Here is a 27,404-nt window from a genome sequence, read left to right as displayed (position 1 = left end):
CTCATAAAAACAAACAAACAAGCACAACAACCCAGTGAAGTATGCATAGTTAACAGAAGAGGAAACTGAGAGGTTAATCTGCTAAGGTCATACCTCATAGGTATAGGTAGGAGAGTCCACGTGAGAATTCAGTTCTTTTTTGGCTTCTTGGTCATGTTAGGGTTTTTTTTGTTTGTCTGTCACCAGGCTGGAGTGCAGTGGCACAATCTCGGCTCACTGCAACCCCCATCTCCCAGGTTCAAGCGATTCTCCTGCCTCGGCCTCCCCAGTAGCTGGGATTACAGGCACGTGCCACCATGCCCAGCTAATTTTTGTATTTTTTTTTTTTTATTATACTTTAGGGTTTTAGGGTACTTGTGCACAATGTGCAGGTTTGTTACATATGTATCCATGTGCCATGTTGATTTCCTGCACCCATTAACTCGTCATTTAGCATTAGGTGTATCTCCTAATGCTCTCCCTCCCCCCACCCCACAACAGTCCCCGGAGTGTGATGTTCCCCTTCCTGTGTCCATGAGTTCTCATTGTTCAATTCCCACCTATGAGTGAGAACATGCGGTGTTTGGTTTTTTTGTCCTTGCGATAGTTTACTGAGAATGATGTTTTCCAGTTTCATCCATTCCCTACAAAGGACATGAACTCATCATTTTTTATGGCTGCATAGTATTCCATGGTGTATATGTGCCACATTTTCTTAATCCAGTCTATCGTTGTTGGACATTTGGGTTGGTTCCAACTCTTTGCTATTGTGAATAGTGCCGCAATAAACATACGTGTGCATGTGTCTTTATAGCAGCATGATTTATAGTCCTTTGGGTATATACCCAGTAATGGGATGGCTGGGTCAAATGGTATTTCTAGTTCTAGATCCCTGAGGAATCGCCACACTGACTTCCACAATGGTTGAACTAGTTTACAGTCCCACCAACAGTGTAAAAGTGTTCCTATTTCTCCACATCCTCTCCAGCACCTGTTGTTTCCTGATTTTTTTTTTTATTAATTTTTTTTGCATACAAAAACAATAAACATTTTCTAAAAATATAAACAAAAAGATGCGTATCAAACATATTAGGAAGGTTGCACATGGGAAGTTGGGGAATAGAAATGGGGGGTGGGAGTTAAAATAAATGAGAGAGGGACTTTATATGGATCAGTGATAATAACTCAATCCTCTATTTGACAAAGAAGAGGGAGAAGGAAGAGGAAGAAAAAGAAAGTGGGATAAAGGATCAGAAAGGGAGGAAAATAGAAAAAATTAGAGTATGACTCCAGGGTAGACCTGTTTTGTTGTCACTGAGTTGGTTGGTTGGTTTGTCTGTTGTATTCTTCATGTTTCGCCAAGTTGGCCAGACTGGTCTTGAACTCCTAGCCCGAAGTGATCAACCCGCCTCGCCCCCCAGAGTGCCGGGACCACAGGCGTGAGCCAGCACGTCCAGCCCCCACATTGCTTCTGGCCTCCGTGGTAGACCTCCCAGACGGAGCGGCCAGGCAGAGGAGCTCCTCACTTCTACCCAGACACAGGGCGGCCGGGCAGAGGAGCTCCTCACTTCCTAGACGGGGCGGCCAGGCAGAGACGCTCCTCACTTCTTCCCAGACGATAGGTGGCCGGGCAGAGGCGCTCCTCACTTCCCAGATGGGGCAGCCGGGCAGAGGCGCTCCTCACTTCTTCCCGGACGGGGCGGCCGGGCAGAGGCGCTCCTCACTTCTTCCCGGACGGGGCGGCCGGGCAGAGGCGCTCCTCACTTCTTCCCGGACGGGGCGGCCGGGCAGAGGCGCTCCTCACTTCTTCCCGGACGGGGCGGCCGGGCAGAGGCGCTCCTCACTTCTTCCCGGACGGGGTGGCCGGGCAGAGGCGCTGCTCACTTCCCAGACGATGGGTGGCCGGGCAGAGGCACTCCTCACTTCCCAGATGGGGCGGCCGGGCAGAGGCGCTCCTCACTTCCCAGACGGTAGGTGGCCGGGCAGAGGCGCTCCTCACTTCCCAGACGGTAGGTGGCCGGGCAGAGGCGCTCCTCACCTCCCAGATGGGGTGGCCAGGCAGAGGCGCTCCTCACTTCTTCCCGGATGGGGCGGCCGGGCAGAGGCGCTCCTCGCTTCTTCCCGGACGGGGCGCCCGGGCAGAGGCGCTCCTCATTTCTTCCCGGACGGGGCGGCCGGGCAGAGGCGCTCCTCACTTCCCAGACGGGGCGGCCGGGCAGAGGCGCTCCTCACTTCCCAGACGGTGGGTGGCCGGGCAGAGGCGCTCCTCACTTCCCAGACGATGGGTGGCCGGGCAGAGGCGCTCCTCACCTCCCAGATGGGGCGGCCGGGCAGAGGCGCTCCTCACTTCTTCCCGGACGGGGCGCCCGGGCAGAGGCGCTCCTCGTTTCTTCCCGGACGGGGCGGCCGGGCAGAGGCGCTCCTCATTTCTTCCCAGACGGGGCGGCCGGGCAGAGGCGCTCCTCACTTCTTCCCGGACGGGGCGCCCGGGCAGAGGCGCTCCTCACTTCTTCCCGGACGGGGCGCCCGGGCAGAGGCGCTCCTCACTTCTTCCCGGACGGGGCGCCCGGGCAGAGGCGCTCCTCACTTCTTCCCGGACGGGCCGGCCGGGCAGAGGCGCTCCTCACTTCTTCCCGGACGGGGTGGCCGGGCAGAGGCGCTGCTCACTTCCCAGATGGGGCGGCCGGGCAGAGGCACTCCTCACTTCCCAGACGGGGTGGCCGGGCAGAGGCACTCCTTACTTCCCAGACGGGGTGGCCGGGCAGAGGCGCTCCTCACTTCCCAGACGGTGGGTGGCCGGGCAGAGGCGCTCCTCACTTCCCAGACGATGGGTGGCCGGGCAGAGGCGCTCCTCACTTCTTCCCGGATGGGGCGGCCAGGTAGAGGCGCTCCTCACTTCTTCCCGGACGGGGCGCCCGGGCAGAGGCGCTCCTCATTTCTTCCCGGACGGGGCGGCCGGGCGGAGGCGCTCCTCACTTCCTGGACGGGGCGGCCGGGCAGAGGCGCTCCTCACCTCCCAGACGATGGGAGGCCGGGCAGAGGCACTCCTCACTTCCCAGACGATGGGTGGCCGGGCAGAGGCGCTCCTCACTTCCCAGACGGGGCGGCCGGGCAGAGGCGCTCCTCACTTCCCAGACGGTGGGTGGCCGGGCAGAGGCGCTCCTCACTTCTTCCCGGACGGGGCGGCCGGGCAGAGGCGCTCCTCACTTCTTCCCGGATGGGGCGGCCGGGCAGAGGCGCTCCTCACTTCCTCCCGGACGGGGCGGCCGGGCAGAGGCGCTCCTCACCTCCCAGACGATGGGAGGCCGGGCAGAGGCACTCCTCACTTCCCAGACGATGGGTGGCCGGGCAGAGGCGCTCCTCACTTCCCAGACGGGGCGGCCGGGCAGAGGCGCTCCTCACTTCCCAGACGGGGTGGCCGGGCAGAGGCGCTCCTCACTTCCCAGACGATGGGTGGCCGGGCAGAGGTGCTCCTCACTTCCCAGACGGGGCGGCCGGGCAGAGGCGCTCCTCACTTCCCAGACGGTGGGTGGCCGGGCAGAGGCGCTCCTCACTTCCCAGACGGTGGGTGGCCGGGCAGAGGCGCTCCTCACTTCCCAGACGGTGGGTGGCCGGGCAGAGGCGCTCCTCACTTCCCAGACGGGGCGGCCAGGCAGAGGCGCTCCTCACTTCCCAGATGGGGCGGCCGGGCAGAGGCGCTCCCCACCTCCCAGATGGGGCGGCGGCCGGGCAGGGGCTGCAATCCCAGCACCCTGGTAGGCCAAGGCAGGCGGCTGGGGGGCAGAGGCTGCCGCGAGGCCAGACCATGCCACCGCACACCAGCCCGGGCAACTCCGAGCACTGGGTGAGCGAGACTCCGTCTGTAGTCCCAGTACCTCGGGAGGCTGAGGCGGGCAGAGCACTCAGCATCAGGAGCTGGCGACCAGCGTGGCCAAGATGGCGAACGCGTGCGTGCAGCGAAAGGAGAAAAGGCAGGGAGTGGTCGCGTGCGCTGGGAGTCCCAGGCAGTCCGCGGCGCGGGCAGCAGCAAGCGGAGTAGATTGTAGCCTGGGCCAGAGAGGGAAAGAGAAGAAAGGAAGGAAGGAAGGAAGGAAGGAAGGAAGGAGGGAGTTTCCTGATTTTTTAATGATGGCCATTCTAACTGGTGTGAGATGGTATCTCACTGTGGTTTTGATTTGCATTTCTCTGATGGCCAGTGATGAGGAGCATTTCTTCATGTGTTTTTTGGCTGCATAAATGTCTTCTTTTGAGAAGTGTCTGTTCATGTCCTCTGCCCACTTTTTGATGGGGTTGTTTGTTTTTTTCTTGTAAATTTGTTTGAGTTCATTGTAGATTCTGGATATTAGCCCTTTGTCAGATGAGTAGGTTGCAAAAATTTTCTCCCATTCTGTAGGTTGCCTGTTCACTCTGATGATAGTTTCTTTTGCTGTGCAGAAGCTCTTTAGTTTAATGAGATCCCATTTGTCGATTTTGGCTTTTGTTGCCATTGCTTTTGGTGTTTTAGACATGAAGTCCTTGCCCACGCCTATGTCCTGAATGGTATTGCCTAGGTTTTCTTGTAGGATTTTAATGGTTTTAGGTCTAACATTTAAGACTTTAATCCATGTTGAATTAATTTTTGTATAAGGTGTAAGGAAGGGATAGTATTCTCTGATGGTAGTTTGTATTTCTGTGGGATCAGTGGTGATATCCCTTTTATCACTTTTTATTGCATCCATTTGATTCTTCTCTCTTTTCTTTATTAGTCTGGCTAGTAGTCTATCAATTTTGTTGATCTTTTCAAAAACCAGCTCCTGGATTGATTTTTTTTTTGAAGGGTTTTTCGTGTCTCTATCTCCTTCAGTTCTGCTCTGATCTTAGTTATTTCTTGTCTTCTGCTAGCTTTTGAATTTGTTTGCTCTTGCTTCTCTGGTTCTTTTAATTTTGATGTTAGGGTGTCAATTTTAGATCTTTCCTGCTTTCTCTTGTGGGCATTTAGTGCTACAAATTTCCCTCTACACACTGCTTTAAATGTGTCCCAGAGATTGTACATTGTGTTGTTTGTTCTCATTGGTTTCAAAGAACATCTTTATTTCTGTCTTCATTTTGTTTTTTACCCAGTAGTCTTTCAGGAGCACATTGTTAAATTTCCATGTAGTTGTGTAGTTTTGAGTGAGTTTCTTAATCCTGAGTTCTAATTTGATTGCACTATGGTCTGAGAGACTGTTACTATTATTTCCATTCTTTTGCATTTGCTGAGGAGTGTTTTACTTCCAATTATGTGGTCAATTTTAGAATAAGTGCAGTGAGGTGCTGAGAAGAATGTATATTCTGCTGATTTGGGGTGGAGAGTTGTGTAGATGTTTATTAGATCCACTTGGTCCAGAGCTGAGTTCAAGTCCTGGATATCTTTGCTAATTTTCTGTCTCGTTGATCTGTCTAATATTGACAGTGGGGTATTAAATCTCCCACTATTATTGTGTGGGAGTGTAAGTCTCTTTGTAGGTCTCTAAGAACTTGCCTTATGAACCTGGGTGCTCCTGAATTGGGTGCATATATATTTAGGATAGTTAGCTCTTCTTGTTGCATTGATCCCTTTACCATTATGTTAATTCCCTTCTTTGTCTCTTTTGATCTTTGTTGGTTTAAAGTCTGTTTTGTCAGAGACTAGGATTGCAACCCCTGCTTTTTTTTTTTTTTTTTGCTTTCCATTTGCTTGGTAAAGCTTCCTCCATCCCTTTATTTTAAGCCTATGTTTGTCTTTGCATGTGAGATGGGTCTCCTGAACACAGCACACTGATGGGTCTTGACTCTATCCAATTTGCCAGTCTGTGTCTTTTAATTAGGGAATTTATCACATTTACATTTAAGGTTAATATTGTTATGTGTGAATTTGATTCTGTCATTATGATGCTAGCTGGTTGTTTTGCCTGTTAGTTGATGCAGTTTCTTTATAGTGTTGATGGTCTTTACAATTTAGTATGTTTTTGCAGTGGCTGGTTCCAGTTGTTCCTTTCCATGTTTAGTGCTTCCTTCAGGAGCTCTTGTAAGGCAGGCCTCGTGGTGACAAAATCTCTCAGCATTTGCTTGTCTGTAAAGGATTTTATTTCTCCTTCACTTATGAAACTGAGTTTGCCTGGATATGAAATTCTGGGTTGAAAATTCTTTTAAAAATGTTGAATATTGGCCCCCACTCTCTTCTGGCTTGTAAGGTTTCTGCAGAGAGATCTGCTGTTGGTCTGATGGGCCTCCCTTTGTGGGTAACCTGACCTTTCTTTCTGGCTGCCCTTAACATTTTTTCCTTCATTTCAACCTTAGTGAATCTGATGATTATGTGTCTTGGGGTTGCTCTTCTCAAGGAGTATCTTTGTAGTGTTCTCTGTATTTCCTGAATTTGAACGTTGGCCTGTCTTGCTACATTGGGGAAGTTCTCCTGGATAATATCCTGAACAGTGTTTTCCAATTTGGTTCCATTCTCTCCATCACTTTCAGGTACACCAATCAGAGGTAGATTTGATCTTTTCACATAGTCCCATATTTCTTGGAGGCTTTGTTTGATCCTTTTCATTCTTTTTTCTCTAACCTTGTCTTCTCACTTTATTTCATTAAGTTGATCTTCACTCTCTGATATCCTTTCTTCTGCTTGATCAATTCAGCTATTTATAGTTCTGTGTGCTTCACAGAGTTCTCGTGCTGTGTTTTTCAGCTCCATCAGGTCATTTATGTTCTTCTCTAAACTGGTTATTCTAGTTAGCAATTCGTCTAACCTTTTTTTCAAGGTTCTTAGCTTGTTTGCATTGGGTTAGAACATGCTCCTTTAGCTCGGAGGAGTTTGTTATTACCCACCTTCTGAAGCTTACTTCTGTGAAGTCATCATCAAACTCATTCTCCATCCATTTTTGTTCCATGGCTGCTGAGGAGTTGTGATCCTTGAGAAAGAGGTGTTCAGGTTTTTGGAATTTTCAGCCTTTTTGTGCTGGTTTCTCCCCATCTTCGTGAATTTATCTACCTTTGGTCTTTGTAGTCAGTGACCTTCGGATTGGGTCTCTGAGTGGATGTGCTATTCCTGTTTTTTAGTTTTCCTTCTTTTTTTTTTTTTTTTTTGAGATGGAGTCTCATTCTGTCACCTAGGCTGGAGTGCAGTGGTGCTATCTCGGCTCATTGCAAGCTCCGCCTCCTGGGTTCACACCATTCTGCCTCAGCCTCCCGAGTAGCTGGGACTACAGGCACCCACCACCACGCCTGATTAGTTTTTTGTGTTTTTACTAGAGGCGGGTTTCACCGTGTTAGCCAGGATGGTCTCAATCTCCTGACCTCATGATCTGTCCACCTCAGCCTCCCAAAGTGCTGGGATTAGAGGTGTGAGCCACCGTGCCTGGCCTAGTTTTCCTTCTAACAGGCCCCTGTGCTGCAGATCTGCTGGAGTTTGCTGGAGGTCCACTCCAGACCTTGTTTGCCTGGGTATCACCAGAGGAGGCTGCAGAACAGCAAAGACTGCTGCCTGTTTTTTCCTCTGGAATCTTTGTCCCATATGGGCACTTGCCAGATGCCAGCCAGAGCTCTCCTGTATGAGGTAGGTCTGTTGGCCCCTACTGGGAGGTGTCTCCCAGTCAGGATACACGGGTGTCAGGGACCCACTTGAGGAGGCAGTCTGATCCTTAGCAGAGCTTGAACGCTGTGCTGGGAGATCTGCTGCTGTCTTCAGAGCCAGCAGGCAGGGATGTTTAAGTCTGCTGAAGCTGCACCTACAACTGCCCCTTCCCCCAGGTGTTCTGTCCCAGGGAGATTGGGGTTTTATCTATATGTTTGGGGCTGCTACTTTTTTTTTTTCCCAGAGATGCCCTTCCCAGAGAGGAGGAATCTATAGAAGCAGCCTGGCCACAGTGGCCTTGCTGAGCTGCAGTGGGCTCCACCCAGTTTGAACTTCTGGGTGGCTTTGTTTACACTGTGAGGGTAAAACTGCCTACTTAAGCCTCAGCACTGGTTGACACCCCTTCCCCCACCAAGCTCAAGCATCCCAGGTCGACCTCAGACTGTTGTGCTGGCAGTGAGAATTTCAAGTCGTGGATCTTAGCTTGCTGGGCTCCATGGGGATTTGACCCACCAAGCCAGACCACTTGGCTCCCTGCCTTCGGCCTCCTTTCCAGGGGAGTGAACAGTTCTGTCTCACTGGTGTTCCGGCACCACTGAGGTATGCGGGGAAAAAAAAAACTCCTGCAACTAGCTTGGTGTCTGCCCGAACGGCTACCCAGTTTTGTGCTTGAAACCCAGGGCCCTGGTGACATAGGCACTGGAGGGAATCTTCTGGTCTGCGGGTTGCAAAGACTGTGGGAAAAGCACAGTGTCTGGGCTGGAGTGCACTGTTCCTCATGGCACAGTCCCTCACAGCTTCCCTTGGGTAGGGGAAAGAATTTCCTGACCCCTTGCACTTCCTGGGTGAGGCAACACCCCACACCCCACCTTAGTTGGAAATGCAGAAATCACCCACCTTCTGTGGCAATCTTGCTGGGAGCTGCATACTGGAGCTGTTCCTATTTGGCCATCTTGCCAGCAATCCTGTCTTTATATCTCTTAAGCACTGGCCAAGGCCCAGTGTTTGGCACATAATTAGGTGCTCAATAAATATTTGTGAAGGAAGTTGGAAAAAACCAAAGTGTTCTTCATAAGAGTCTTATTTCTGCTTGGAGTAGCACAGAGTACTCAGAAAAACAAAAGAAATCCAGTCCATTCCAGGGCTGGCACTTGGGGGGAGCAATGAGGTTAAGCCCCGCTGGCTACCCTGCCCATTCTGCAGGTGCTGGCTCTCAGAGGCGGACTGCACAGGGAGAAGAGAACTGGGGACAGTTCTGTTTTCTTGCTCTGTGCCTCTTGGGATTGTGGCATCAGCCAGAGCAGTTGTCATGACCCAGGTAACGACTGCCTTGATGGATTTTTGTTGGTTTTCCAAAAGTTACCAGTTCAGAAGTTGGGAGCTTTTGATCTTCCCTAACAGCTTCTTTGACCTTTCAACTCAGATTACCAAGAGGATAAACACTTTGCCTAGCCCTTTCTCTGAGAGTTCCTCCCAACCCTGAGAGTCAAGGGCCTTGACTTACTGGCATCTTCCTCCCATTCCTGCACATCTTCCCGAGTGCCTCAGTGGTTGTGTGCAAACATCCTCTCATCAGCCAATCTGCCCCCATCTTCTGGGGGCCACACCACATGAGGCCCTTTTTGGGAATTTAGAAAACGGTATCTGTCTCCCTGATTTTCCTCCCTAGGGCCACGCAAAAGCACTGGACTAAACAGCAGAGACAGAGAGAGACAGAGAGAGGAGAGAAAACGCAAGCATATCTTAGAAATGCCAATGTGGTGTGAGCCAAGAAAAATCAAACACATTCAGCTATTTGGTTGTGGGTTTTCAGGAAGTCAGGCCTTTACATAGTGCAGATGCTGTACAATGGTATCTTGAATAAAGAAACTTAAATACTGCTTTAAGTGAGCCACACCTGTCTCATGCATCCCTTACCAGGAAACCTATACTGTTGGGAGTCCTACCAGAAGTCCTTTCTCGTTGTCTACTTGACAAGACATGGCTCTCCACTAGGCTGCATTATTTAAGGGCCAAGCTAATGGGATGGGGTTTTTCTTCTGCCTTTTTCAAATGAAGGAGCTCTTGAAGACTTATGATAAATTATGCTGGAAGTTATCAAAATATTCTATTCCAAGTGCTTTTAGAAATGATTTTTTTTTAAAATGATTTTTTCTACTTTCTGGCATCACTAAATATGAAGCAAAGCCCAAGCCATGTGGTCACATAGACCTGGGTCTGGATCTCAGCCATACCTTCTAGGAAATGACCAGGTATAAGTTAGTTAACTTGTTTGTGCCTAAGTTTCTTTCTACTTGTGCCAACAATATACATATTCCTACCCTAGATGTTTCCTGAAATTACATAATATAGTTTACAGTGGGCCAATAACTCAAGGCCTTGGGATCTCAGGGTTGGGAAGGACTTTTAGAATAAAGGCTGGCAAAATGTTCATCCTCTTGCCAATCTGAGTTGAAAGATCAAGAAGGTTATTAGAGAAGATCAAAGTCTCCTGATTGGCAACTGCTGGCAAACCAACAGGAATCAATCAAGGCAGTTGTTATCTGGGTTATGACAACTGCCCTGGTTGATGCACATAACAAGAAAATGAAGCTGTCCACGATGCTCTCCTCCCTGTGCAGTCCCCCTTTGAGAGCCAGCCCCTGCAGCATGGCCAGGGTAGCCACTGGGGCTTCTCTCATTGCTCCCCACAAGGGCCAGCCCTGGGATGGACTGGATTTCCGAGTATACTGTGTGCTGTCCCAAACAGAAATGAGACTCTCACGAGGAACATTTAGTGCGGAATCTGATGCATATTAGGTATACAGTTTTGTTGAATGAGTTTGTGTGTGTGGTGCTATACTAAGAAGTAGAGCTGTTTCTCCTCCTCTCTCATTAGTTCTTTCACCTCTGGGGCAATGGCCCAAGAACTCACTTCATCAACAATGGGTGGGTGTATTCTCTTGATTTGGTCTATACTCAGGTTGTACTTTGCTGATGTTGTTGTGTTCAGAGCACCCAGTACGTGATAATGGTAGATAATAAAATCGATTAAAGTAATGATAGTAACATAGTCGATTAAAGTAATGATAGTCACAAGAATGTTCAAGAAAATGTGAGTAACCTTCCTGCTTCAGACCTTCAGTTGCCCTTATTACCTTCTCAGAGACAAAAGCTGTGGTGGTTTTAAAACATGGTTGCAAATTCTTTGACACTCTTCCCAACAGGAGAGTGATATGCTATATGACACTGATGTATTCTAGGTAAACTTTTTGTCTCCTCCCCCTTTAATCAAGACACACTTATGACTGCTTTGGTCAATAGGGCATAGCAGAAGTGAATCTATATAACTTCTGGGACTGAATCATCATAGACCATGCAGTTTCTGCCTTCTGTCACTGCAACACTCACTCTTGGAGTGCTGACTGACCTCTTGTGTAAAACATTTCACTATCCTGAGGACACCATGCTGTGAGGAAGCTCAAGTCACATGAAGAGGCCATGTTTAGGCATTCCAGTAGACAGTCCCAGCTGAGGCTAGCATTTGAATCATTTCTTCCCAGGTGCCAGAAACGGCAAAGAAGCCTCCAGATGATTGTAACCCCAAGATGAGATACACATAACCCTTCAAGTCTTCCTACTTCAGGCCACAGACATTATGGAGCAGAGACAAGCCATCCACAATGTGCCCTATTCAGATTCCTGATAGACAGGATCCAAGGGCTGACTAAAATGATGGTTGTTTCACACCACTAAGTTTTGGGGTAGTTTGTTATGCAGATTTGATAACCTGAACAATCAGTGTGGTTGTGTGTCTGCCTAGAGAAATTTGGGTGGTCTTAATGTCACTTTCTCTTTTTCCTTAAACTTAAAAATTTTTTTTTTGTTACATAATAGTTGTACCTATTTATGGGGTACATGTGAAATTTTGATACAAGTGTACTTCCTATTTCCTTTTAACACAAACTGAAGCAGACTATGCACCCTGTTATGTACCATCCGTTTTACAAGGAAACTATTTTTAAAATGCTTTACTTACAGGTTTGCGAACGTCAGGTAAGGTAATCCAGAGAGGAAATACTATGGGGAAAACAATCAGAAATGTGACTTGCTTGCGGGTTTCAGAAGGCCAGGCAAGGCTGAGAGGCTGGTCCTCCTCCTCATCAGTGGTCTGTGGTAGAAAAACAGGTAAAATTAAACAAACAAACAAAAAAATTAAAGGTACACAGGCACAGCAGCAGGAGCACAGAACAAAGGGGAAGCTGCATGTCTTATCAGGAGTTTTCTGGACTCATTCCAGTAGCTTCATATGTGTGTTTTTGAGGTTTGTAAGATAAACCTCATTTGTCACAGTCTGAGTCCTGGGAACAACTAATACATTGCCCAGCCATGAGCACGTAAGAATTTTCTTTTCTCCCCTTGAACGCTCTTCAGCTTCTCATGTTCATCAACTGATTATTCAACTGCAGTGGGCTACAACTACAATTCACGAGCTTCTTATAAGAAACTATATCTGTGGAGGAAAAGACTTGATGACCACCATCTCCCCATCTTTCCATTTCCTTGAAGACAGAGCCACAAGCTTCAGGCTCCTTGGGAAGGAGAGCACTGATAAAAAATATTTTTTTCTCTTCTTTTGGAACACTGATTTTCATCAGGCAAATGAAAGTTCAGTAATACTACTACACAGAAACAGTTCAGTAATACTACTAAGAGAGATTAACTTCCCACTGGCCTTGGAATAGCTAAGTGCATCGATTTTTGTGTAGTTGAGTTTTTTTTTCTTTCATTGATATTTTACGTATTTATGGGGTACCTGTATTTTTTACATGCACTGAATGTGTAATGATCAAGTCAGGGTATTTGGGGCCTCCATCACCTTGAGTGTTTGTCATTTCTATGTGTGGTGACATTCCAAGCCCTCTCTTCTAGCTTTGGAATATATAGCATGTTGTTGCTAGCTATGGTCACCCTAGTCTCCTAAGGAACATTAGAACTGATTTCTTCTATCTAACTGTAAGTTTGTACCCACTGACCGATCTCTCTTCATTTCTCCCTCTCACCCCCACACCCTTCTCAGGTTGTGAGTTGGTCACCTGCTTAACCACAGTTAAATTCTAAACCATTGTACTTTCAGCCAAAGACGACTTATGCAAACATATGTCTCAGTCCTCAGAAACAGAAGGTAGAAGTCGAGCAAGACACTGAACCTGCACAGGGTGTCGGAGCCAGGGAACAAACTTCAGAGTCTCTGACTTGGCAGCCAGTGGCCAGCGTTTTATTTGTCAGCCACTGAAGTCAGTAGCTTCTGAAGTCAGGGCTAGAAGAGATGGAGCGGGGAGGGTCTGGGCCCAGCAGGGGGTGACCATTAGCCTGTCAGCTGAGCCTTCAACACTTCCAAAACAGCACTGTAGACATCATCAATCACTCCCTTCCCTGCTTGTTTAAAAATGAAAGTGCAGCAGTGGACCACGCATCAGATCTAAAAATATCAACAGGAACTTTTCCACTGATGCTTCCTTTAGAAAGCTCCTACCCCTGGGGCTCTTGCTTCCAGCACCGCACACTTTTCAAACAGTAACAGCGCCCCCCTCCAGCACCTGTGTCCCTACAGAGGTCGCATGAGGGGCAGGCTTGGGTCAGCTGGCCTTGAGGGAGAGGTCAGGGCTGGGTGAGAGGCCGGGCTCGCAGCAATGCTATGTCTTGTTTATTTATCTGGCAAACCTAAGGTACTGCCGAAAGTATGTGTAGTGGTTTATACAATCTCTTCAACTCTCTCTAGGAGTTACAATTTGAAATAATGATTTAAAAAAGGGATGCCAAGCCATATTGAAAAGGGTTAGTAACAACAGGTTCTTCTGCTTTGGGTATATGTCCTTGGCAGTGGGTAAAAGAATTTGTAAACAGCAAATATGATGGAATTAAAGGGATTAGGTATAATAAGGCAGAATCAGGAAGTTGGCACAGTTCATTTTGGTCCCTGGGATCCTTTTTAAATATACACCTCACACTCCCTATTTCTTTGCTATGCAATTCACATATTATTCCACCCATTGCTTGCTTTCTTCCATCCTGAGGGCTCCCATCTTTGGCGGAAGCTTGGTGGGCTGGCTCTGGCCCCTCTTCTATGCCACCTCTGTCTCTTCCTTGTGGATATGGCGGGTGTAGAGAATATCATTCCCTATTGGGCTCACCAGCCTCCCAAGGTGTCTGCTAGCTACGTGAATAATCTTTGTGTCATGGGGCCAATGTGGATTAAGGAGACAGGTATATTTTCCTGTCTGTTCCCTCCCAGATACGATCCTTCTTGTTTAACCCAAATGAATGACTTTCCCCTTACCTCCTGGCAGATGCCCCAGAAATAGGCATGGGAGCCTTTGGGGTATTGCGTCATTCTTAATAAATACCCCATCTCACATGAGAGATGATTTTTTTTCTAGCAGAGGGTCAGTCAGCTTCCCTGAAAACCCATCAAGCTGATGAGTTCATTAAGGCTCCTCCCCATTCTGGGATTGATGCCTCCCTCCAGCTCTGTTCATCACTACCATCCACAATGTAGCAACTTTTCTCTCAACTTCAAGCTAACCTTTTTCTGATAAAACACAAAAGCAACTCTTTATGACTCATATCATTTTAATGACACCAACAGATGGTAACATTTAATCAATAAACCTTCTGCTTATAACCTACGGATTAGCTCCTTTCTCCATCTGCCAAAGTCACCAGGCAGGCATTGCCACTAGCAAATAAAAAATAATAATTGTCTGTTTAGATGTATAAGCTCTAAACACACTACTGTCCAATGCAAACAATTAGCTATATTGAACAGCTTCCAAAGCTGCATTGGAGGTAGCTGTTGCTAGGGCAGAAATGGACTAGGAGAAGAGACTATGTCTCAGGCTGTGCCAACAGGGCTTTCCACGGAAACTTCACAGCTTCCTGGGGGCCAAGTCCTGCTACAGGGAAGTACAGGAACCTAGAATCCTGGGGTGGATTTGAGAGGTACCCCAGGAGCAAGGCTGTTGGCATACAGTAGGTGAAATTATCTTTGCCAAGTAAAGTCTCACTCTGGCTCAATGGGAGGCAGCTTGCAAGCTGGTTAGAGAAGTGGAAGAAAAAAAATACTGTTCCAAGTTTGAGGCTTACTTTGTCTTTGTTCAAACTGGATGCTCCAGGGGAGAGGCCACTGAGGTTAGGGCAGTGATTTTCCAACTTTTCCTAGAGTTGTGGTATGCTGGCTTTGACCTTGTGACAACTCGCCCTTACCTCCTAAAACTTCTGCAGAGTGTCCATAGAAAACAAAACAAAGCAAAATGGTCCAGAAAGGATTCAAATGGCTTTTGATATAAGGGCTTAAAATAGTTTGATATCTGCTGGGGTCTCTGTGGAAATCCTAGAATTGTGTAAAGCTTTAGGGCCTTGTAATCTTTGATATGAAAAATCTGACACAAAAACATAGGACTTTTAAGTTCCCACATGGTGGGTGGTGGTGTGTTGGTTGTCAGAACTTAAAAGAGTCAGTGCAGCATGCTGGGCAGAGTAGGTGGTAGAGAATCAGGAATCCTGAGTTCCAGTGTCTGCTCAGGCTGTGATCCCTTGGGCAGTTACCACCAACACCTGCAAGCAGTCACTGGGCACCTACAGGTGCAAAGCACTGCATTTAATTCTAGGACTCGTGCTTTCGAAGAGTCTTGGATTTAAAAGGTGAGACAGAACAGAAGATTCCAAAGAATTACTGCAGTATTTATCCAGTTACAGGGCTGCTGGCAGGTTAACGTGGCAAGAGACTACTGCTTGTCTTCCCCTATCTATTCTGCCTATTATAGACTGAATTGTGTTCCCCCCAATCATGCCCCTTCCTTCTCCCCAAACCAAATTCATATGTTGAAGCTGCAACCCCCAACAGTACCTCAGAATGTGACTTATTTGGAGATGGGATCTTCAAAGAGGTAATTAAGTTAAAACAAGGCCACTAGGGTGGGTCCTAATTGAATCTGCCTGATGTCCTTATAGGAGAAGATTAGGACACCTAGAGAGACACCAGGGGTTCCTTTGCACAGAGGAAAGGCCACATGAAGATGGGGACACAGCAAGAAGGCAGTGCCAGCAAGCAAAGGAGAGAGGCCTCTGAGGAAACCAACCCCGCCAAACACCTGCTGCTTGGACTTCTAGCGTCCAGAACTGTGGTAAAGTAACTTTCAATAAAAAGTGATACAGATAAAAAGCAATACAGTGTAACAACTATTTACATAGCATTTACATTGCATTAGGCATTCTAAACAATCTAGAGATGATTTAAAGGATATGGGAGGATATATATTTGTTATATGCAAATTCTACCCCATTTTATATCAGGGACTTGAGCATCCATGGAATTTGGTATCCTTGGGGATCTTGGAACCAGTCCCCCACGGATAGCAAGGGATGACAGTACTGCCTTTATGCTTTAACAAATAGAAAGCTTGCTTTTACCTAGGCTTGGAATAAAGACTCTGGTTTTCAGCCTTCTCGGCAAGGTGTGGCAATGTGATTAAGTTCCGGCCAAAGGATATATTGGAAGTGTCCTTCACACAACTTCCTGGATCTATCTTTAAAGGGTGTGGATGTATCCTTCCTCCTTCCTTCCTCTTTCTTGCTGGCTAGAGGGGACATTTTGACCACAGCAGAAGATAATCTTGGGCCATGGAGTAAAGGAACAATATATGAGGCTCTAAGTTTCTGACACCCATCAAGGGCCATTTGAGCCCTGGACTGCCTATACTGACTTGAGAGATAATCAGAAACTGATGACTGATTGCAGTGCTTCCGGGACAAAGGCACCCACATGCTGTGACTTCGTTTGCTGAGCAGCCTGGGATTGCTCTACAAATTACACAGGAAGCAGGAATCTGGTCTCTCTATAAAATATTAATGCAGGTCAGGGGGCCACATGTTAACACTAGACTAGGTGTCAAAATGCAGGACTTAACACTGGTTTTGTTGCTGTTTATAGGAAATTCTGCCCTAAGTCATGCACCCACTTCACATCACAATATGTTCTTTCTCACAAGGATAATAAAAAGAGCACTCTCAAAAAAAAAAAAAAAAAAAAAAACACAACAAAAAAAAACTTATTCAAGCCATTGTTATTTTGGGTTTTTGGTTCTTTACAGTGCAAGTTTATCCTAACTGATCTAGTGTTCTCTTTATGAGGACTCAAGGGAGAAACAGCTCTCACATCTCAGCACTAAGAAAAGTCAGATCTCTTCTGAGAAACTAAAAAATCTTAGAAATACTATAAGTCATGTGATCGATAAGATTCTTTCTTTGCTTTTTTCACTGGGGAGTTCAGAGCCAAATTTGTAACCTGTACCCAACAATGACAGTGCTGGATCTGTGCTCACCGTGTTCGTCTTACTATTGTCCTTTCTCATCCTGGGCTGTATTTTCTCAAAACCATTCATTTTATCCTTTTTCATCAGATGTATTTTTGTAAGTAGCCTTGAATCTTGTGAAAAAAGGTGAGGCAGGCCTAAATAATAAAAGTAACATTCTTCAGTGGTGTAATAGAAATTTTAGTGTAACTTTATCAGGTTGAAAAGACTTGAGAGCTGGGCTCGGTGGCTCACACCTGTAATCCCAGCACTTTGGGAGGCCAAGGCTGGTGGATCACTTGAGGTCAGGAGTTTGAGACCAGCTTGGCCAACACAGTGAAACCCCGTTTCTACTAAAAATACAAAAATTAGCTAGGTGTGATGACAGGTGCCTGTAATTCCAGCTACTCAGGCGGCTGAGGCAGGAGAATCACTTGAACCTGGGAGGCAGAGGTTGCAGTGAACTGAGATCTTGCCACTGCACTCTAGCCTGGCAACAGAGACTCCATCTTGGGGGGAAAAAAAAAAAGACTCAAGAAAGAGAATATAAATGTTATTCTAAGTGACAACTGGTAACAAATGCATAACTGCCTTCTAGGACTCTTATCAATACTGGAGGTTGAAATCTGGAGGTTCAGCCATCAGAACTCTTACACAGCACAGAAGAGGAGTTTCAGGGGTCAGTTAGCATCTACTGGTAGGGTAAAATCAGCTTGCTTTTATTTTTATCTGGTAAATGGGAGGTACAGCAGTAGCTGGTCGAGATGCTTATAGCATCATGATAATCCATTTAGCTTCTTTGCATGTACATCTTACAATTTTTCCACTTGGTATAGATGTTTGCCCCCAAATAAACATCAGGTCTTTGGTGGAGAGGCCTGAGCTGGATTCACCAGTTTAGAGGTTGCCTTAGAAGCCAGAGAAATATTTCTTGGAGGCAACCCAGTTTCTTATTTTTTGTCTTTGAAGGGCACTGAGCAAGATTCCAGAGTGAAGGTGAGCCCACTTTAACACAGCCTCTCCCATCAGAGAATTAAAGTGAAAACCCAGGAGGCATCTGAAAATAGGCCTAATTCAAATTCAGTTTTATTGACTGGTAATAACATCTCATCACCAGTTCACAAGGAGCAATCTTGGAGGATCACCCAGGTTTGCCTAAATCCCAGTTGAAGCTTGATTCAGGCTGGGAGTGAAGTTCTTACATCTCTCTCCCAGCTCACTTCAACACTTAGGAGTGCCACCTCTTATCACTGGGAAGCCCTTTCAGTGTGGCATGATGCTGGGTCAAAATAGAATGTCAGCACTTACGTATTTTACGTAAAACATTTTACATAAAAACATAATTCATTGACTTTAAAAACACTAGTGCCTCTCACTGCCTTCTAGGCCCTGCCAGACCTTAAACACTATGTTATTGCAAGGCAGAGCTTATTTGTCTCCTGGGATGTTTTAATGTGGGTTACCTTCCTGTACAAGAACTTGCTACTCAATCATATGGACAATAATAGATCACGACAGACAAGCTGCAATCATAGATGTCTGCAGTCATTTAGGAGCTTTAGGCCCCAAGAGAAGGAGCTCCAGAATTTCAGAGTAGGGAAAGGTCCTGTCCTTGAGACCAGCCCCCTCATTTGATGGGTAGGGAACCTGAGATGGAGTGACCTACTGAACAAAAGTGATAGTGCCAGGCCAACCCTAAGTTCCAGCTTAAGGATCTTCCCCTATTCCACACTCCCTCCTAGCCTCAGTTCTAAAAATAGATACGAATGGGCTTTACATCCAGTTATACCAGGCTTCTCAGCTTTGTTTTGTAATAAATTTAACCTACTAAAATAAAAGCTAGGTATAGCAAACATGAAGTGTAGGAGTTCAGTCAGGGTGGTGGGAGAAATTGTAAGAGGAAATTATAGGAAAGAGAAACAAACCTTCTTGGAAGGCCTGGGGGTGTTTTGCAAAGCTTCGGGAAGAATGAGCTGAAGGTGGTGGTTCTTATCCTGGGGCAGAGGGTGAGAAGTAGGTACAAAATAATACAAGGGAGTTTATCTGAATAGCTTGTTTACTCATGTCTCCAGAAACCTGGCCTTTAATCATCCATGTGTAATTACCCTGTAGTGGTGTTGACTCAAAGCCTTTGTCATTAAATCTGTGCCGAATAAATGCTGGCAGGGCCAGCTAGTCAAGGCATGCAGCTGCCACAGCTCTGAGTGGCCCGGCCCCCTAGCTGCTCTTTCACTGAATATCGGTGTCTGAGTATGTTATTCATCCATCATGCAGCCTGGGTCTGTGGGTCAGACCCAGGCAATGAAGCTTTTAACTGACTTTTTTTTTTCTATTTTCTTGAGCCTGAAACTAATTTCTAATGGTCTGAATAGCTCACATTTCTTTTTCTTTTTCTTTTTTTTTTGAGACAGGGTCTCACTCTGTCACCTAGACTAGAGTGCTAGAGTGCAGTGGCATGATCTCAGCTCACTGTAGCCTCCATCTCCTTGGGCTCAAGCAGTCCTCCCACTTTAGCCTCCCAAGTAGCTGACTCTACAGGTATGCACCACCATGGCTAATTTTTGTTTATTTTTTGTAGAGACACGATCTTGCTCAGTTGCCCAGGCTGACTCAAGTGATCCTCCTGCCTTGGCCTCCCAAAGTGCTGGGATTATGGGTGTGAGCTACTGTTCCCAGCCTCACATTTCTTTAAAAAGCTGGTAAGAAACATCTGAATGTTGTATTATTTTCCTTTTCTCATAACATCCACGGCAGCATTGAAAGTGAAATGAAGGGCAGACCTGGGGGTGTGTGTGTGAGATGCCCTCTTCTCTCCTTTAGCTCACTGAGTAACATCTCCAAGTTCCTAGGTGCAAATTTAAAAATGAAGTGCAGGTGCTAAGTCATCAATGAACATCAGGACCTCAAATATAAGTTAGGAAGAAAGACTTGCCTTTTAGCAGAAGTATAGATATTTAGCTCAGTTTGATGTAGGAGGAGGTGGCAACCAAGTGCACTATGGCCAAAATGAGGGCTTATGATTTTATGTGCACTTCATTGCTGATGTCACCCCTGATTCCCATAACTGTGGATAATCTTGCTCTGGCTACTTCTAAAATGGATATCTGGAGGACACTGTAGAAGATGGATTAAGCCCTTTATAACAATAAACTTTCCTGGGGCTGACTTTAGCAGGAACTGAAATAGGAGATAGGTTATTTTCAGACTCCAACATTCAGTGTTCAAAGGCCAACAGGGCCCCATGAGAAGAATATGCACAACAAAAACAGCATCATCTTTAAACAAGGAACTATCTGCTTCTTTTCCCTACCTCCCTCCTCTTCCGTTATTGAAGCATTGAAAATACTCTGTCTGACAAAGGTGGCAGGTTTTATTTTTCCAATTAGGTTTCCTTGGAAACTGGTAAAAAGGTGTGTGCCTATATAGTGAGTGTGTGGGAGGCTCCTAGGAGAAGACATCTTGAGAGTGTCTTACCTAATTGCAGGGATGGTTGGAGAAGGGATTGAGAGACAAAAACCCACTTTTCATATGGTTTTCTACTAAATAGGAAGTCAAGCCCCAGGCTGTCTTAAATATAAATTCCATTCTTTTACAACATTGTTATAAAATTAACTAGGATAATCCAGGAAGAGCACTTAGAAGAGTGTTTGGCACATAGTGAACACTCAAACATTCAAACAAATGTTAGTTATTTAAAGCAAATATTTAGAAAAATAATTTCTTCAAAGACATGTAGGAGAAAAAAAGCTTGACTAGGTGAATTATAACATTTCCAGCAATATGATTCTGTAATTATTTGATTTGAAGGTGGAAAATGCAAAAATTTTGTACCTCCATCTGTCCACTTATCCAATATTTATCAAGCATTCATTGACTTTAGTGATATCAATAATTTCTTATTCTCTCAGGCAATATGAATAAATAGCCTTTGTAAATAAGATGAAAGGGAAAATTTCACAGCCCTAAGGAGAAAATACGATTTTATTCCAGTAGGCAAGCTTTAAGTAGACTTTCTATCAGAAACAAAGCTTCTAAGCAGGTGGCAAGACTCATAATATTGTGACATCTTAATTCTGTGTTTTGTGCAGAGCTGAAAACAATGGTAGAGTTGGAACTCTTGAAGGTAAAATTACCAAAACTGCATAGTCACACTCTGAAACGGGGAAACGCTCTGAAATCAACAACTATTTGCCACATGAAAGGCGCCTCCCCAGAAACATTCCATGAAACACTCTCCATTTTGTAAGCTTAAATCACACTACGCATTTCACAAAGGAAATACCTATAAACTCCCACCCAAAACAGTGGCTGGCTCAGAAATAGTAAGTTATTCTCACCTCCATTGTTTCTTAAACATATTGCCTAATTAGTGGGGTCAGCATACTAATGGCCTTCATTATGTCAATGGACTACAAAAATAGAACATTATACTTGAAATTGAAATATGGAAGACTGCCCCACAAAATTATTCACTACTGGGTTGTGGATCATCTTGGTCTCACGGACCCAAACACCTGACCTCAAAATCCCTAAGTGACACATGGAAAATGAACTTTTGGGACCCTGAAACTGTAGTTTAGGACTCGCCAAACAAGGTGTGCTGAGTCACTTCCAAAGCAAACCCTGAGTTCTGAGATGGCTTTCCTAAGGGCTCTAAGACTGAGGATAAAGCATCATTTGCTTTTCTTTGAAAAGGGGTGAAAACAGGGAGAGTCTGGAAGAAGAAAAACCGTTAGACCCACATGATAGAAAACCAGAGAGCTGTATTCAGAAAGGTTCAGTTACTCAACTCTGATGTCAGTCCCTACTGTTACAGACTGAAAGTTTATGAGCCCTCCCCTCAATTCATATGCCCAAACTCCACTCTCTGTATTCAGAGATGAGGCCTCTAATGAAGTGATTGATTGTTAAATGAGGTAATAAGGGTGGGGCCCTGATCCAATAGGATCATAAGAGATACCAGAAGGCTTGTGCTCTCTCTCTGTCTCTATGTCCCCCTCTTTCCCCCCAGGGTGCACATGCACCAAGGGAAAGCCACGTGAAGACATAAGGAGACAGCAGCCATCTGCAAACCGAAAAGGAAGCCCTTACCAGAGACTGAATCTGCCAGAACCTTGATCTTGGACTTCCAACTCCTAGATCTGCAGGAAAATAAACTACTGTTTAAGCCACCAAGTCTCTGGTATTTTATTCCGGCAGCCCCAGTAGACTAATACAATGCCCATAAGGATGTTTATCTATCTTTTTCAAAGATCTCATTTTTGAATAGATCTTTTTGGCTTTGAAATAAATCATTGCGTTCACTTAGTTTATTTTTAAATTGTCCCTTTTTTCTGCTCATTCTTTATTGAGCCATAGAAAGATCTCTTTATCTTTGTTCTTTTAATTTCTCAATGTCTTTGCATTTGTGTGTGTGTGTGTGTGTGTGTGTATATATATATATATATATATATATTTTGAGACAGAGTCTTACTCTGTCACCCAGGTGGGAGTGCAGTGGCACGATCTTGGCTCACTGCAACCTCTGCCTCCCAGATTTGAGCAATTCTTTTTCCTCAGCCTCCCAAGTAGCTGGGATTACAGGTTCCAGCCACCATACCTGGCTAATTTTTTTTTGTATTTTTAGTAGAGATGGGTTTTCACCATGTTGGCCAGGCTGGTCTTGAACTCTTGACCACAACGGATCCACCCACTTTGGCTTCCCAAAGTGCTGGGATTACAGGCGTGAACCACCACACCCGGCCTGTATTTTTATTTTTTAACCAACTGATTCTCTCTACTCTGTTCTTATCCTCTACTTTCCTGTCAATCACTTATCTCTTATCCATAAGATAAGTGAAAAAGAGGTAAGTTTACATGTTTCTTTTTGGAAGGCAATGCCATCTGAAACATTTGTCTTGCCTTCTGTGTGAACATCCTAAACCAACAGAGCTAACAGTTAAGTGGAAAACAGACTTTTTTTTTTTTTTTTTTGAGATGAAGTCTTGCTCTGTTGCCCAGGCTGCAATGCAGTGGTGCGATCTCGGCTCACTGCAACCTCTGCCTCCTGGGTTCAAGGGATTCTCCTGCCTCAGCCTCCTGAGTAGCTGGGACTACAGGCGCCCGCCACCACACCTGGCTAATTTTTTGTATTTATTTTTAGTAGAGATGGGATTTCACCGTGTTAGCCAGGATGGTCTTGACCTCCTGACCTCGTGATCCACCTGCCTCGGCCTCCCAAAGTGCTGGGATTACAGGCGTGAGCCACTGCTCCTGGCCGAAAACAGACTTCTTAAAAATGATAAATCTTTGCTTGCCTGGTGGTAGAAAATAATGTACTCCCTTTATAATACATGGTTTGTTTTATATATAGATGGGAAAAATCAAGGATATGGCACCCTAAACACAACATGAGGAGGCTTCACTCAGTAATGGCCTCCTGAAAACAACTTAATCTTCTTGGACAAGACTCTGAGCTGAAATCAAGGTTTCAGAATATTTTGCTGTGAGTGGTGAAGCTGTCTGGACCTAACTTTTCCGAGAGGCCAAGGAACCATTCTGTAATCCTGCAAAATGGCTTCTGAAGAGTCTGGTGCAATGCAACTGTTTTCCGTCACTTCGCATTTTGCTCCAACGATTCTGAGGTGCAACTTATGGATGAGATGGATTTCTTTCTGTATTGCTGTAGTAAATTGGTTTTTTTCATGGGCTTTGTAAATCTTGCTAATAAAATCCATAAGAGATTTGCTAACATAAAAGCTAACTGGAGAAACATAAAAAATAATTCAAAAATCATTTCATCTTATTATCAACTGGATTAAAATTACTCATAGGAACAGTAATACTAATGATAGTATTTCTTTCCAGAGTGGTAATGGAGTTTTTTTCCTTTTTATTAATAGCCCTTAATGTATCTTATGGGAACAATTAATAGACATTCTTCAAACTCCTTCAGAAAGCACAATGACAAGTGGCATTTTTAATAGCGAGATTCTCAGTAAATATATAATTCTTTGTCAATATTCAAATTAAGGCAGAAACTCTAGAATCTGATCTGTATCTATTTCATCTTTTAAATGTGTTGAAAGGCCTCTGAGTGCATCTTAAGCAGATGGTAAATATTTTTCAGGTCATCACATACAGGAACTGGACCCGTTTTTCCTAAAAAAATATGTATGTACAGATTAACAGAAAAAAAAATCCCCTTCAGAAAATGGAACCCATGTGCCAAGACCTGGTCAGTAAAAAATCCCTAATTTTTGCTTGTTTTATAATTTGTCTTGGGTTTTCTCTGACCCTAGTGGATTTCTTTTTTAAGAGAGTCATAGTTCTAACACTGTTCAGGCCTTGAAAAATCCAATCTGGGCTGGGTTATGGAGGCTCACACTTGAAGTCCCAGCACTTTTGGAACTCTGGGTAGAAGGATCGCTTGAGGCCAGGAGTTTGAGACCAGCCTGGGAAACACAGCAAGAACTATTTCTACAATAAGATTTTAAAAAATTAACTGAGCATGGTGGTGTGCACCTGTAGTCCTAGGTACTTGTGAAGCTGAGGTGGGAGGATCACTCAAGCTCAGAAGTTGGAGGCTGCAGTGAGCCATGACTGCGCCACTGTACTCCAACCTGCGTGATTGATGGTATAAGACCCCAACTCTAAAAAAATAAAAAACAGTCCAATGAAGAGTCTTTTGATATTCTTATTTCAGTCCAATGAAGAGTCTTTTGATATTTCTTTCACTATTCAGCTTTGGCATCTCTCCCCCAGCACTGCTCTTGTGTTCTAGTGGTGTCAGACACAAATACACACACCCCGCTTTTCACCAATGCCTTTACTTCTTGGGTGGCAGAACTTCTTATTATACTTCATTGATGTTCCAGGAGATTGAAAAACCAGGGAAATGCAATTCTTGCCTATTTTTAAACTTTGAAAATGGTGGACCTGACTGTTACCCCTTAAGTATTTAGAAAGGCGACTTTCTCTTTGGAGAAAGAGAGTTTCCCAAACCCTGTATTAAACCTCACCACTGCTAAGAACTTAAATGTTTGCTTACTAAGGATAATATTTTAGGAAGAAAGACATCATATGAATTCAGGTACCGTATGCTTGGATAATCTTAGAAATCCCTATCAGAGCTAACCTATCAGAGCTAACATTTTTTGACCAACATTTATTATGAAATCTTCCAAAGAGGGTCTAAAATCATAGCTGCAACTTTAAACAACGACGACAATCTGTAACAAAACTTCTGATTTTTATAATGACCTCCCTCCCTGCCTCCCTTCCTTTTCCAACAATCTGTAAAAAAAACTGTTGGTTTTTATAATGATCCTTCCTTCCTTCCTTCCTTCCTTCTTCCTTCCTTCCTTCCTTCCTTCCTTCTTCCTTCCTTCTTCCTTCCTTCTTTCTTCCTTCCTTCTTCCTTCCTTCCTTCCGATGGGGTCTCCTTTGTCGCCTAGGCTGGAGTGCACTACTCACTGCAGCCTCTGCCTCCTGGGCTCAAGTGATCCTCCCACCTCAGACTCTGAAGTAGCTAGAACCACAGGTGTACGCCACCATGCCCTGCTAATTTTTTGTATTTTTGGTAGAGAGAGCATTTTGTGATGTTGCCCAGGCTAGTCTCAAACTCCTGAGCTCAAGTGATCCACCTGCCTCGGCCTCCCAAAACTGGGATTGATTACAGGTGTGAGCCACCATGCCTGGCCATGACATGTTTTTTAAAGTCAACCTCAGAGATCTAAATTTAATAGTAGGAAGATATTTTTGAGCATTTCTTTTTTTAAAAAGAGAAATTGAAAAACCACAGTCACTTCCATCATGTTTCCCCTACTCATTCTTCACTTAGTGACATAAAACTCAAACATTTTTATCAGCACCATGAGGCTTTATACAAGCAGATCTTAACAACTCCACTGAATTTAGGTAAAGATAACAGTATGGAGAAGTAAGTCAGAGCTGAATTCCCAAGAAGAGAAAGAAAGAGCTTAATATGGCAAGGTAATATTTGAATTGTAAAGTAAGAATAAAAGCACTTGCATTTTACACATTCTCTATCTACAATCATCTGTTATCTACCTATCTATCTCTGTATCTATCTATCAATCACATTCCTAGGAATGTGATTTTCTTATACAAATCTGTTTGCCCACAGGTGCATCTGGGAAGCTCTTAGCCAAAGCAGGAACAATTCTGATTTCCCTAAGGACAGATGGAAATCTTTCTTAGAAGTGAAATGAAATAAAAAGTGCAACACATAAAAAGCCGTCTCATGCTACATGAAAATGTAGGACATAGTTGTTTTTTTTTTTTTTTTGAGATGGAGTCTTGCTCTGTGGCCCAGGCTGGAGTGCAGTGGCGCAATCTTGGCTCACTGCAAGCTCCGCCTTCCGGGTTCACGCCATTCTCCTGCCTCAGCCTCTCCGAGTAGCTGGGACTACAGGTGCCCGCCACCACGCCCGGCTAATTTTTTTGTATTTTTAGTAGAGATGGGGTTTCACTGTGGTCTCGATCTCCTGACCTCGTGATCCACCCGCCTTGGCCTCCCAAAGTGCTGGGATTACAAGCGTGAGCCACTGCGCCCAGCCGGACACAGTTTTTAAAAGTTGAATTTTTAGATTTTAGAATCTAAGGAATTTGCAAGTCTCTCCCCCTTCTACCCTCATTGTGAGAGTATTTAAAGGGTTTTGATGTGTCACAGCAGCAGGGATTATGATGCAGCAGGCAGGCAGTTTTGCAGTGTATGTGGGCCAAGTGCAAATCACCCATCTAGATTGGAAAAATTGAAATGTAAGAAAGAAAATACTGGGTTCTGGGTGGGAGAGCATATTGCCTTGAATTGTCTTTCAAACCTGGCTAAATTCTCAACATCACTGGAAGCATTCCCTTTGAAAGCTGGCACAAGACAGGGATGCCCTCTCTCACCACTCCTATTCAACATAGTGTTGGAAGTTCTGGCCAGGGCAATCAGGCAGGAGAAAGAAATAAAGGGTATTCAATTAGGAAAAGAGGAAGTCAAATTGTCCCTGTTTGCAGATGACATGATTGTATATTTAGAAAACCCCACTGTTTCAGCCCAAAATCTCCTTAAGCTGATAAGCAACTTCAGCAAAGTCTCAGGATACAAAATCAGTGTGCAAAAATTACAAGCATTCTTATACACCAATAACAGACAAACAGCCAAATCATGAGTGAACTCCCATTCACAACTGCTTCAAAGAGAATAAAATATCTAGGAATCCAACTTACAAGGGATGTGAAGGACCTCTTCAAGGAGAACTACAAACCACTGCTCAATGAAATAAAAGAGGATACAAACAAATGGAAGAACATCATTCCATGCTCATGGGTTGGAAGAATCAATATTGTGAAAATGGCCATACTGCCCAAGGTAATTTACAGATTCAATGCCATCCCCATGAAGCTACCAATGACTTTCTTCAAAGAATTGGAAAAAACTAAAGTTCATATGGAACCAAAAAAGAGCCCACATTGCCAAGATAATCCTAAGCCAAAAGAACAAAGCTGGAGGCATCAGGCTACCTGACTTC

General features: G+C 45.0%; 2 protein-coding genes across 7 annotated transcripts in view; one reads left to right on the top strand and one right to left on the bottom strand.

Moving 5' to 3' along the window:
• The window catches only part of ACER2 (alkaline ceramidase 2), a 150,880-nt gene extending 133,175 nt beyond the window's left edge, over positions 1 to 17,705 (top strand). Inside the window, exons 10-11 of the transcript XR_008660222.2 lie at positions 15,542 to 15,714; positions 17,480 to 17,705. The gene's annotated coding sequence lies outside the window, so the exon portion shown is untranslated. The remainder of the gene's footprint in view (positions 1 to 15,541; positions 15,715 to 17,479) is intronic.
• The window catches only part of SLC24A2 (solute carrier family 24 member 2), a 288,482-nt gene that overhangs the window by 17,072 nt on the left and 244,006 nt on the right, over positions 1 to 27,404 (bottom strand). For all 6 annotated transcript variants that reach the window (XM_055294137.2, XM_063609090.1, XM_055294140.2 and 3 more), the window contains one exon: positions 11,568 to 11,699. In XM_055294137.2, the coding sequence (XP_055150112.1) occupies positions 11,568 to 11,699 (132 nt within the window). The remainder of the gene's footprint in view (positions 1 to 11,567; positions 11,700 to 27,404) is intronic.

This window comes from Symphalangus syndactylus, chromosome 9 (genome assembly GCF_028878055.3).
Source record: "Symphalangus syndactylus isolate Jambi chromosome 9, NHGRI_mSymSyn1-v2.1_pri, whole genome shotgun sequence".
Taxonomy (NCBI): Eukaryota; Metazoa; Chordata; class Mammalia; order Primates; family Hylobatidae; genus Symphalangus; species Symphalangus syndactylus.
Note: the sequence above shows the minus strand (reverse complement) of the source record. Positions and strands in the feature narration are given on the sequence as shown.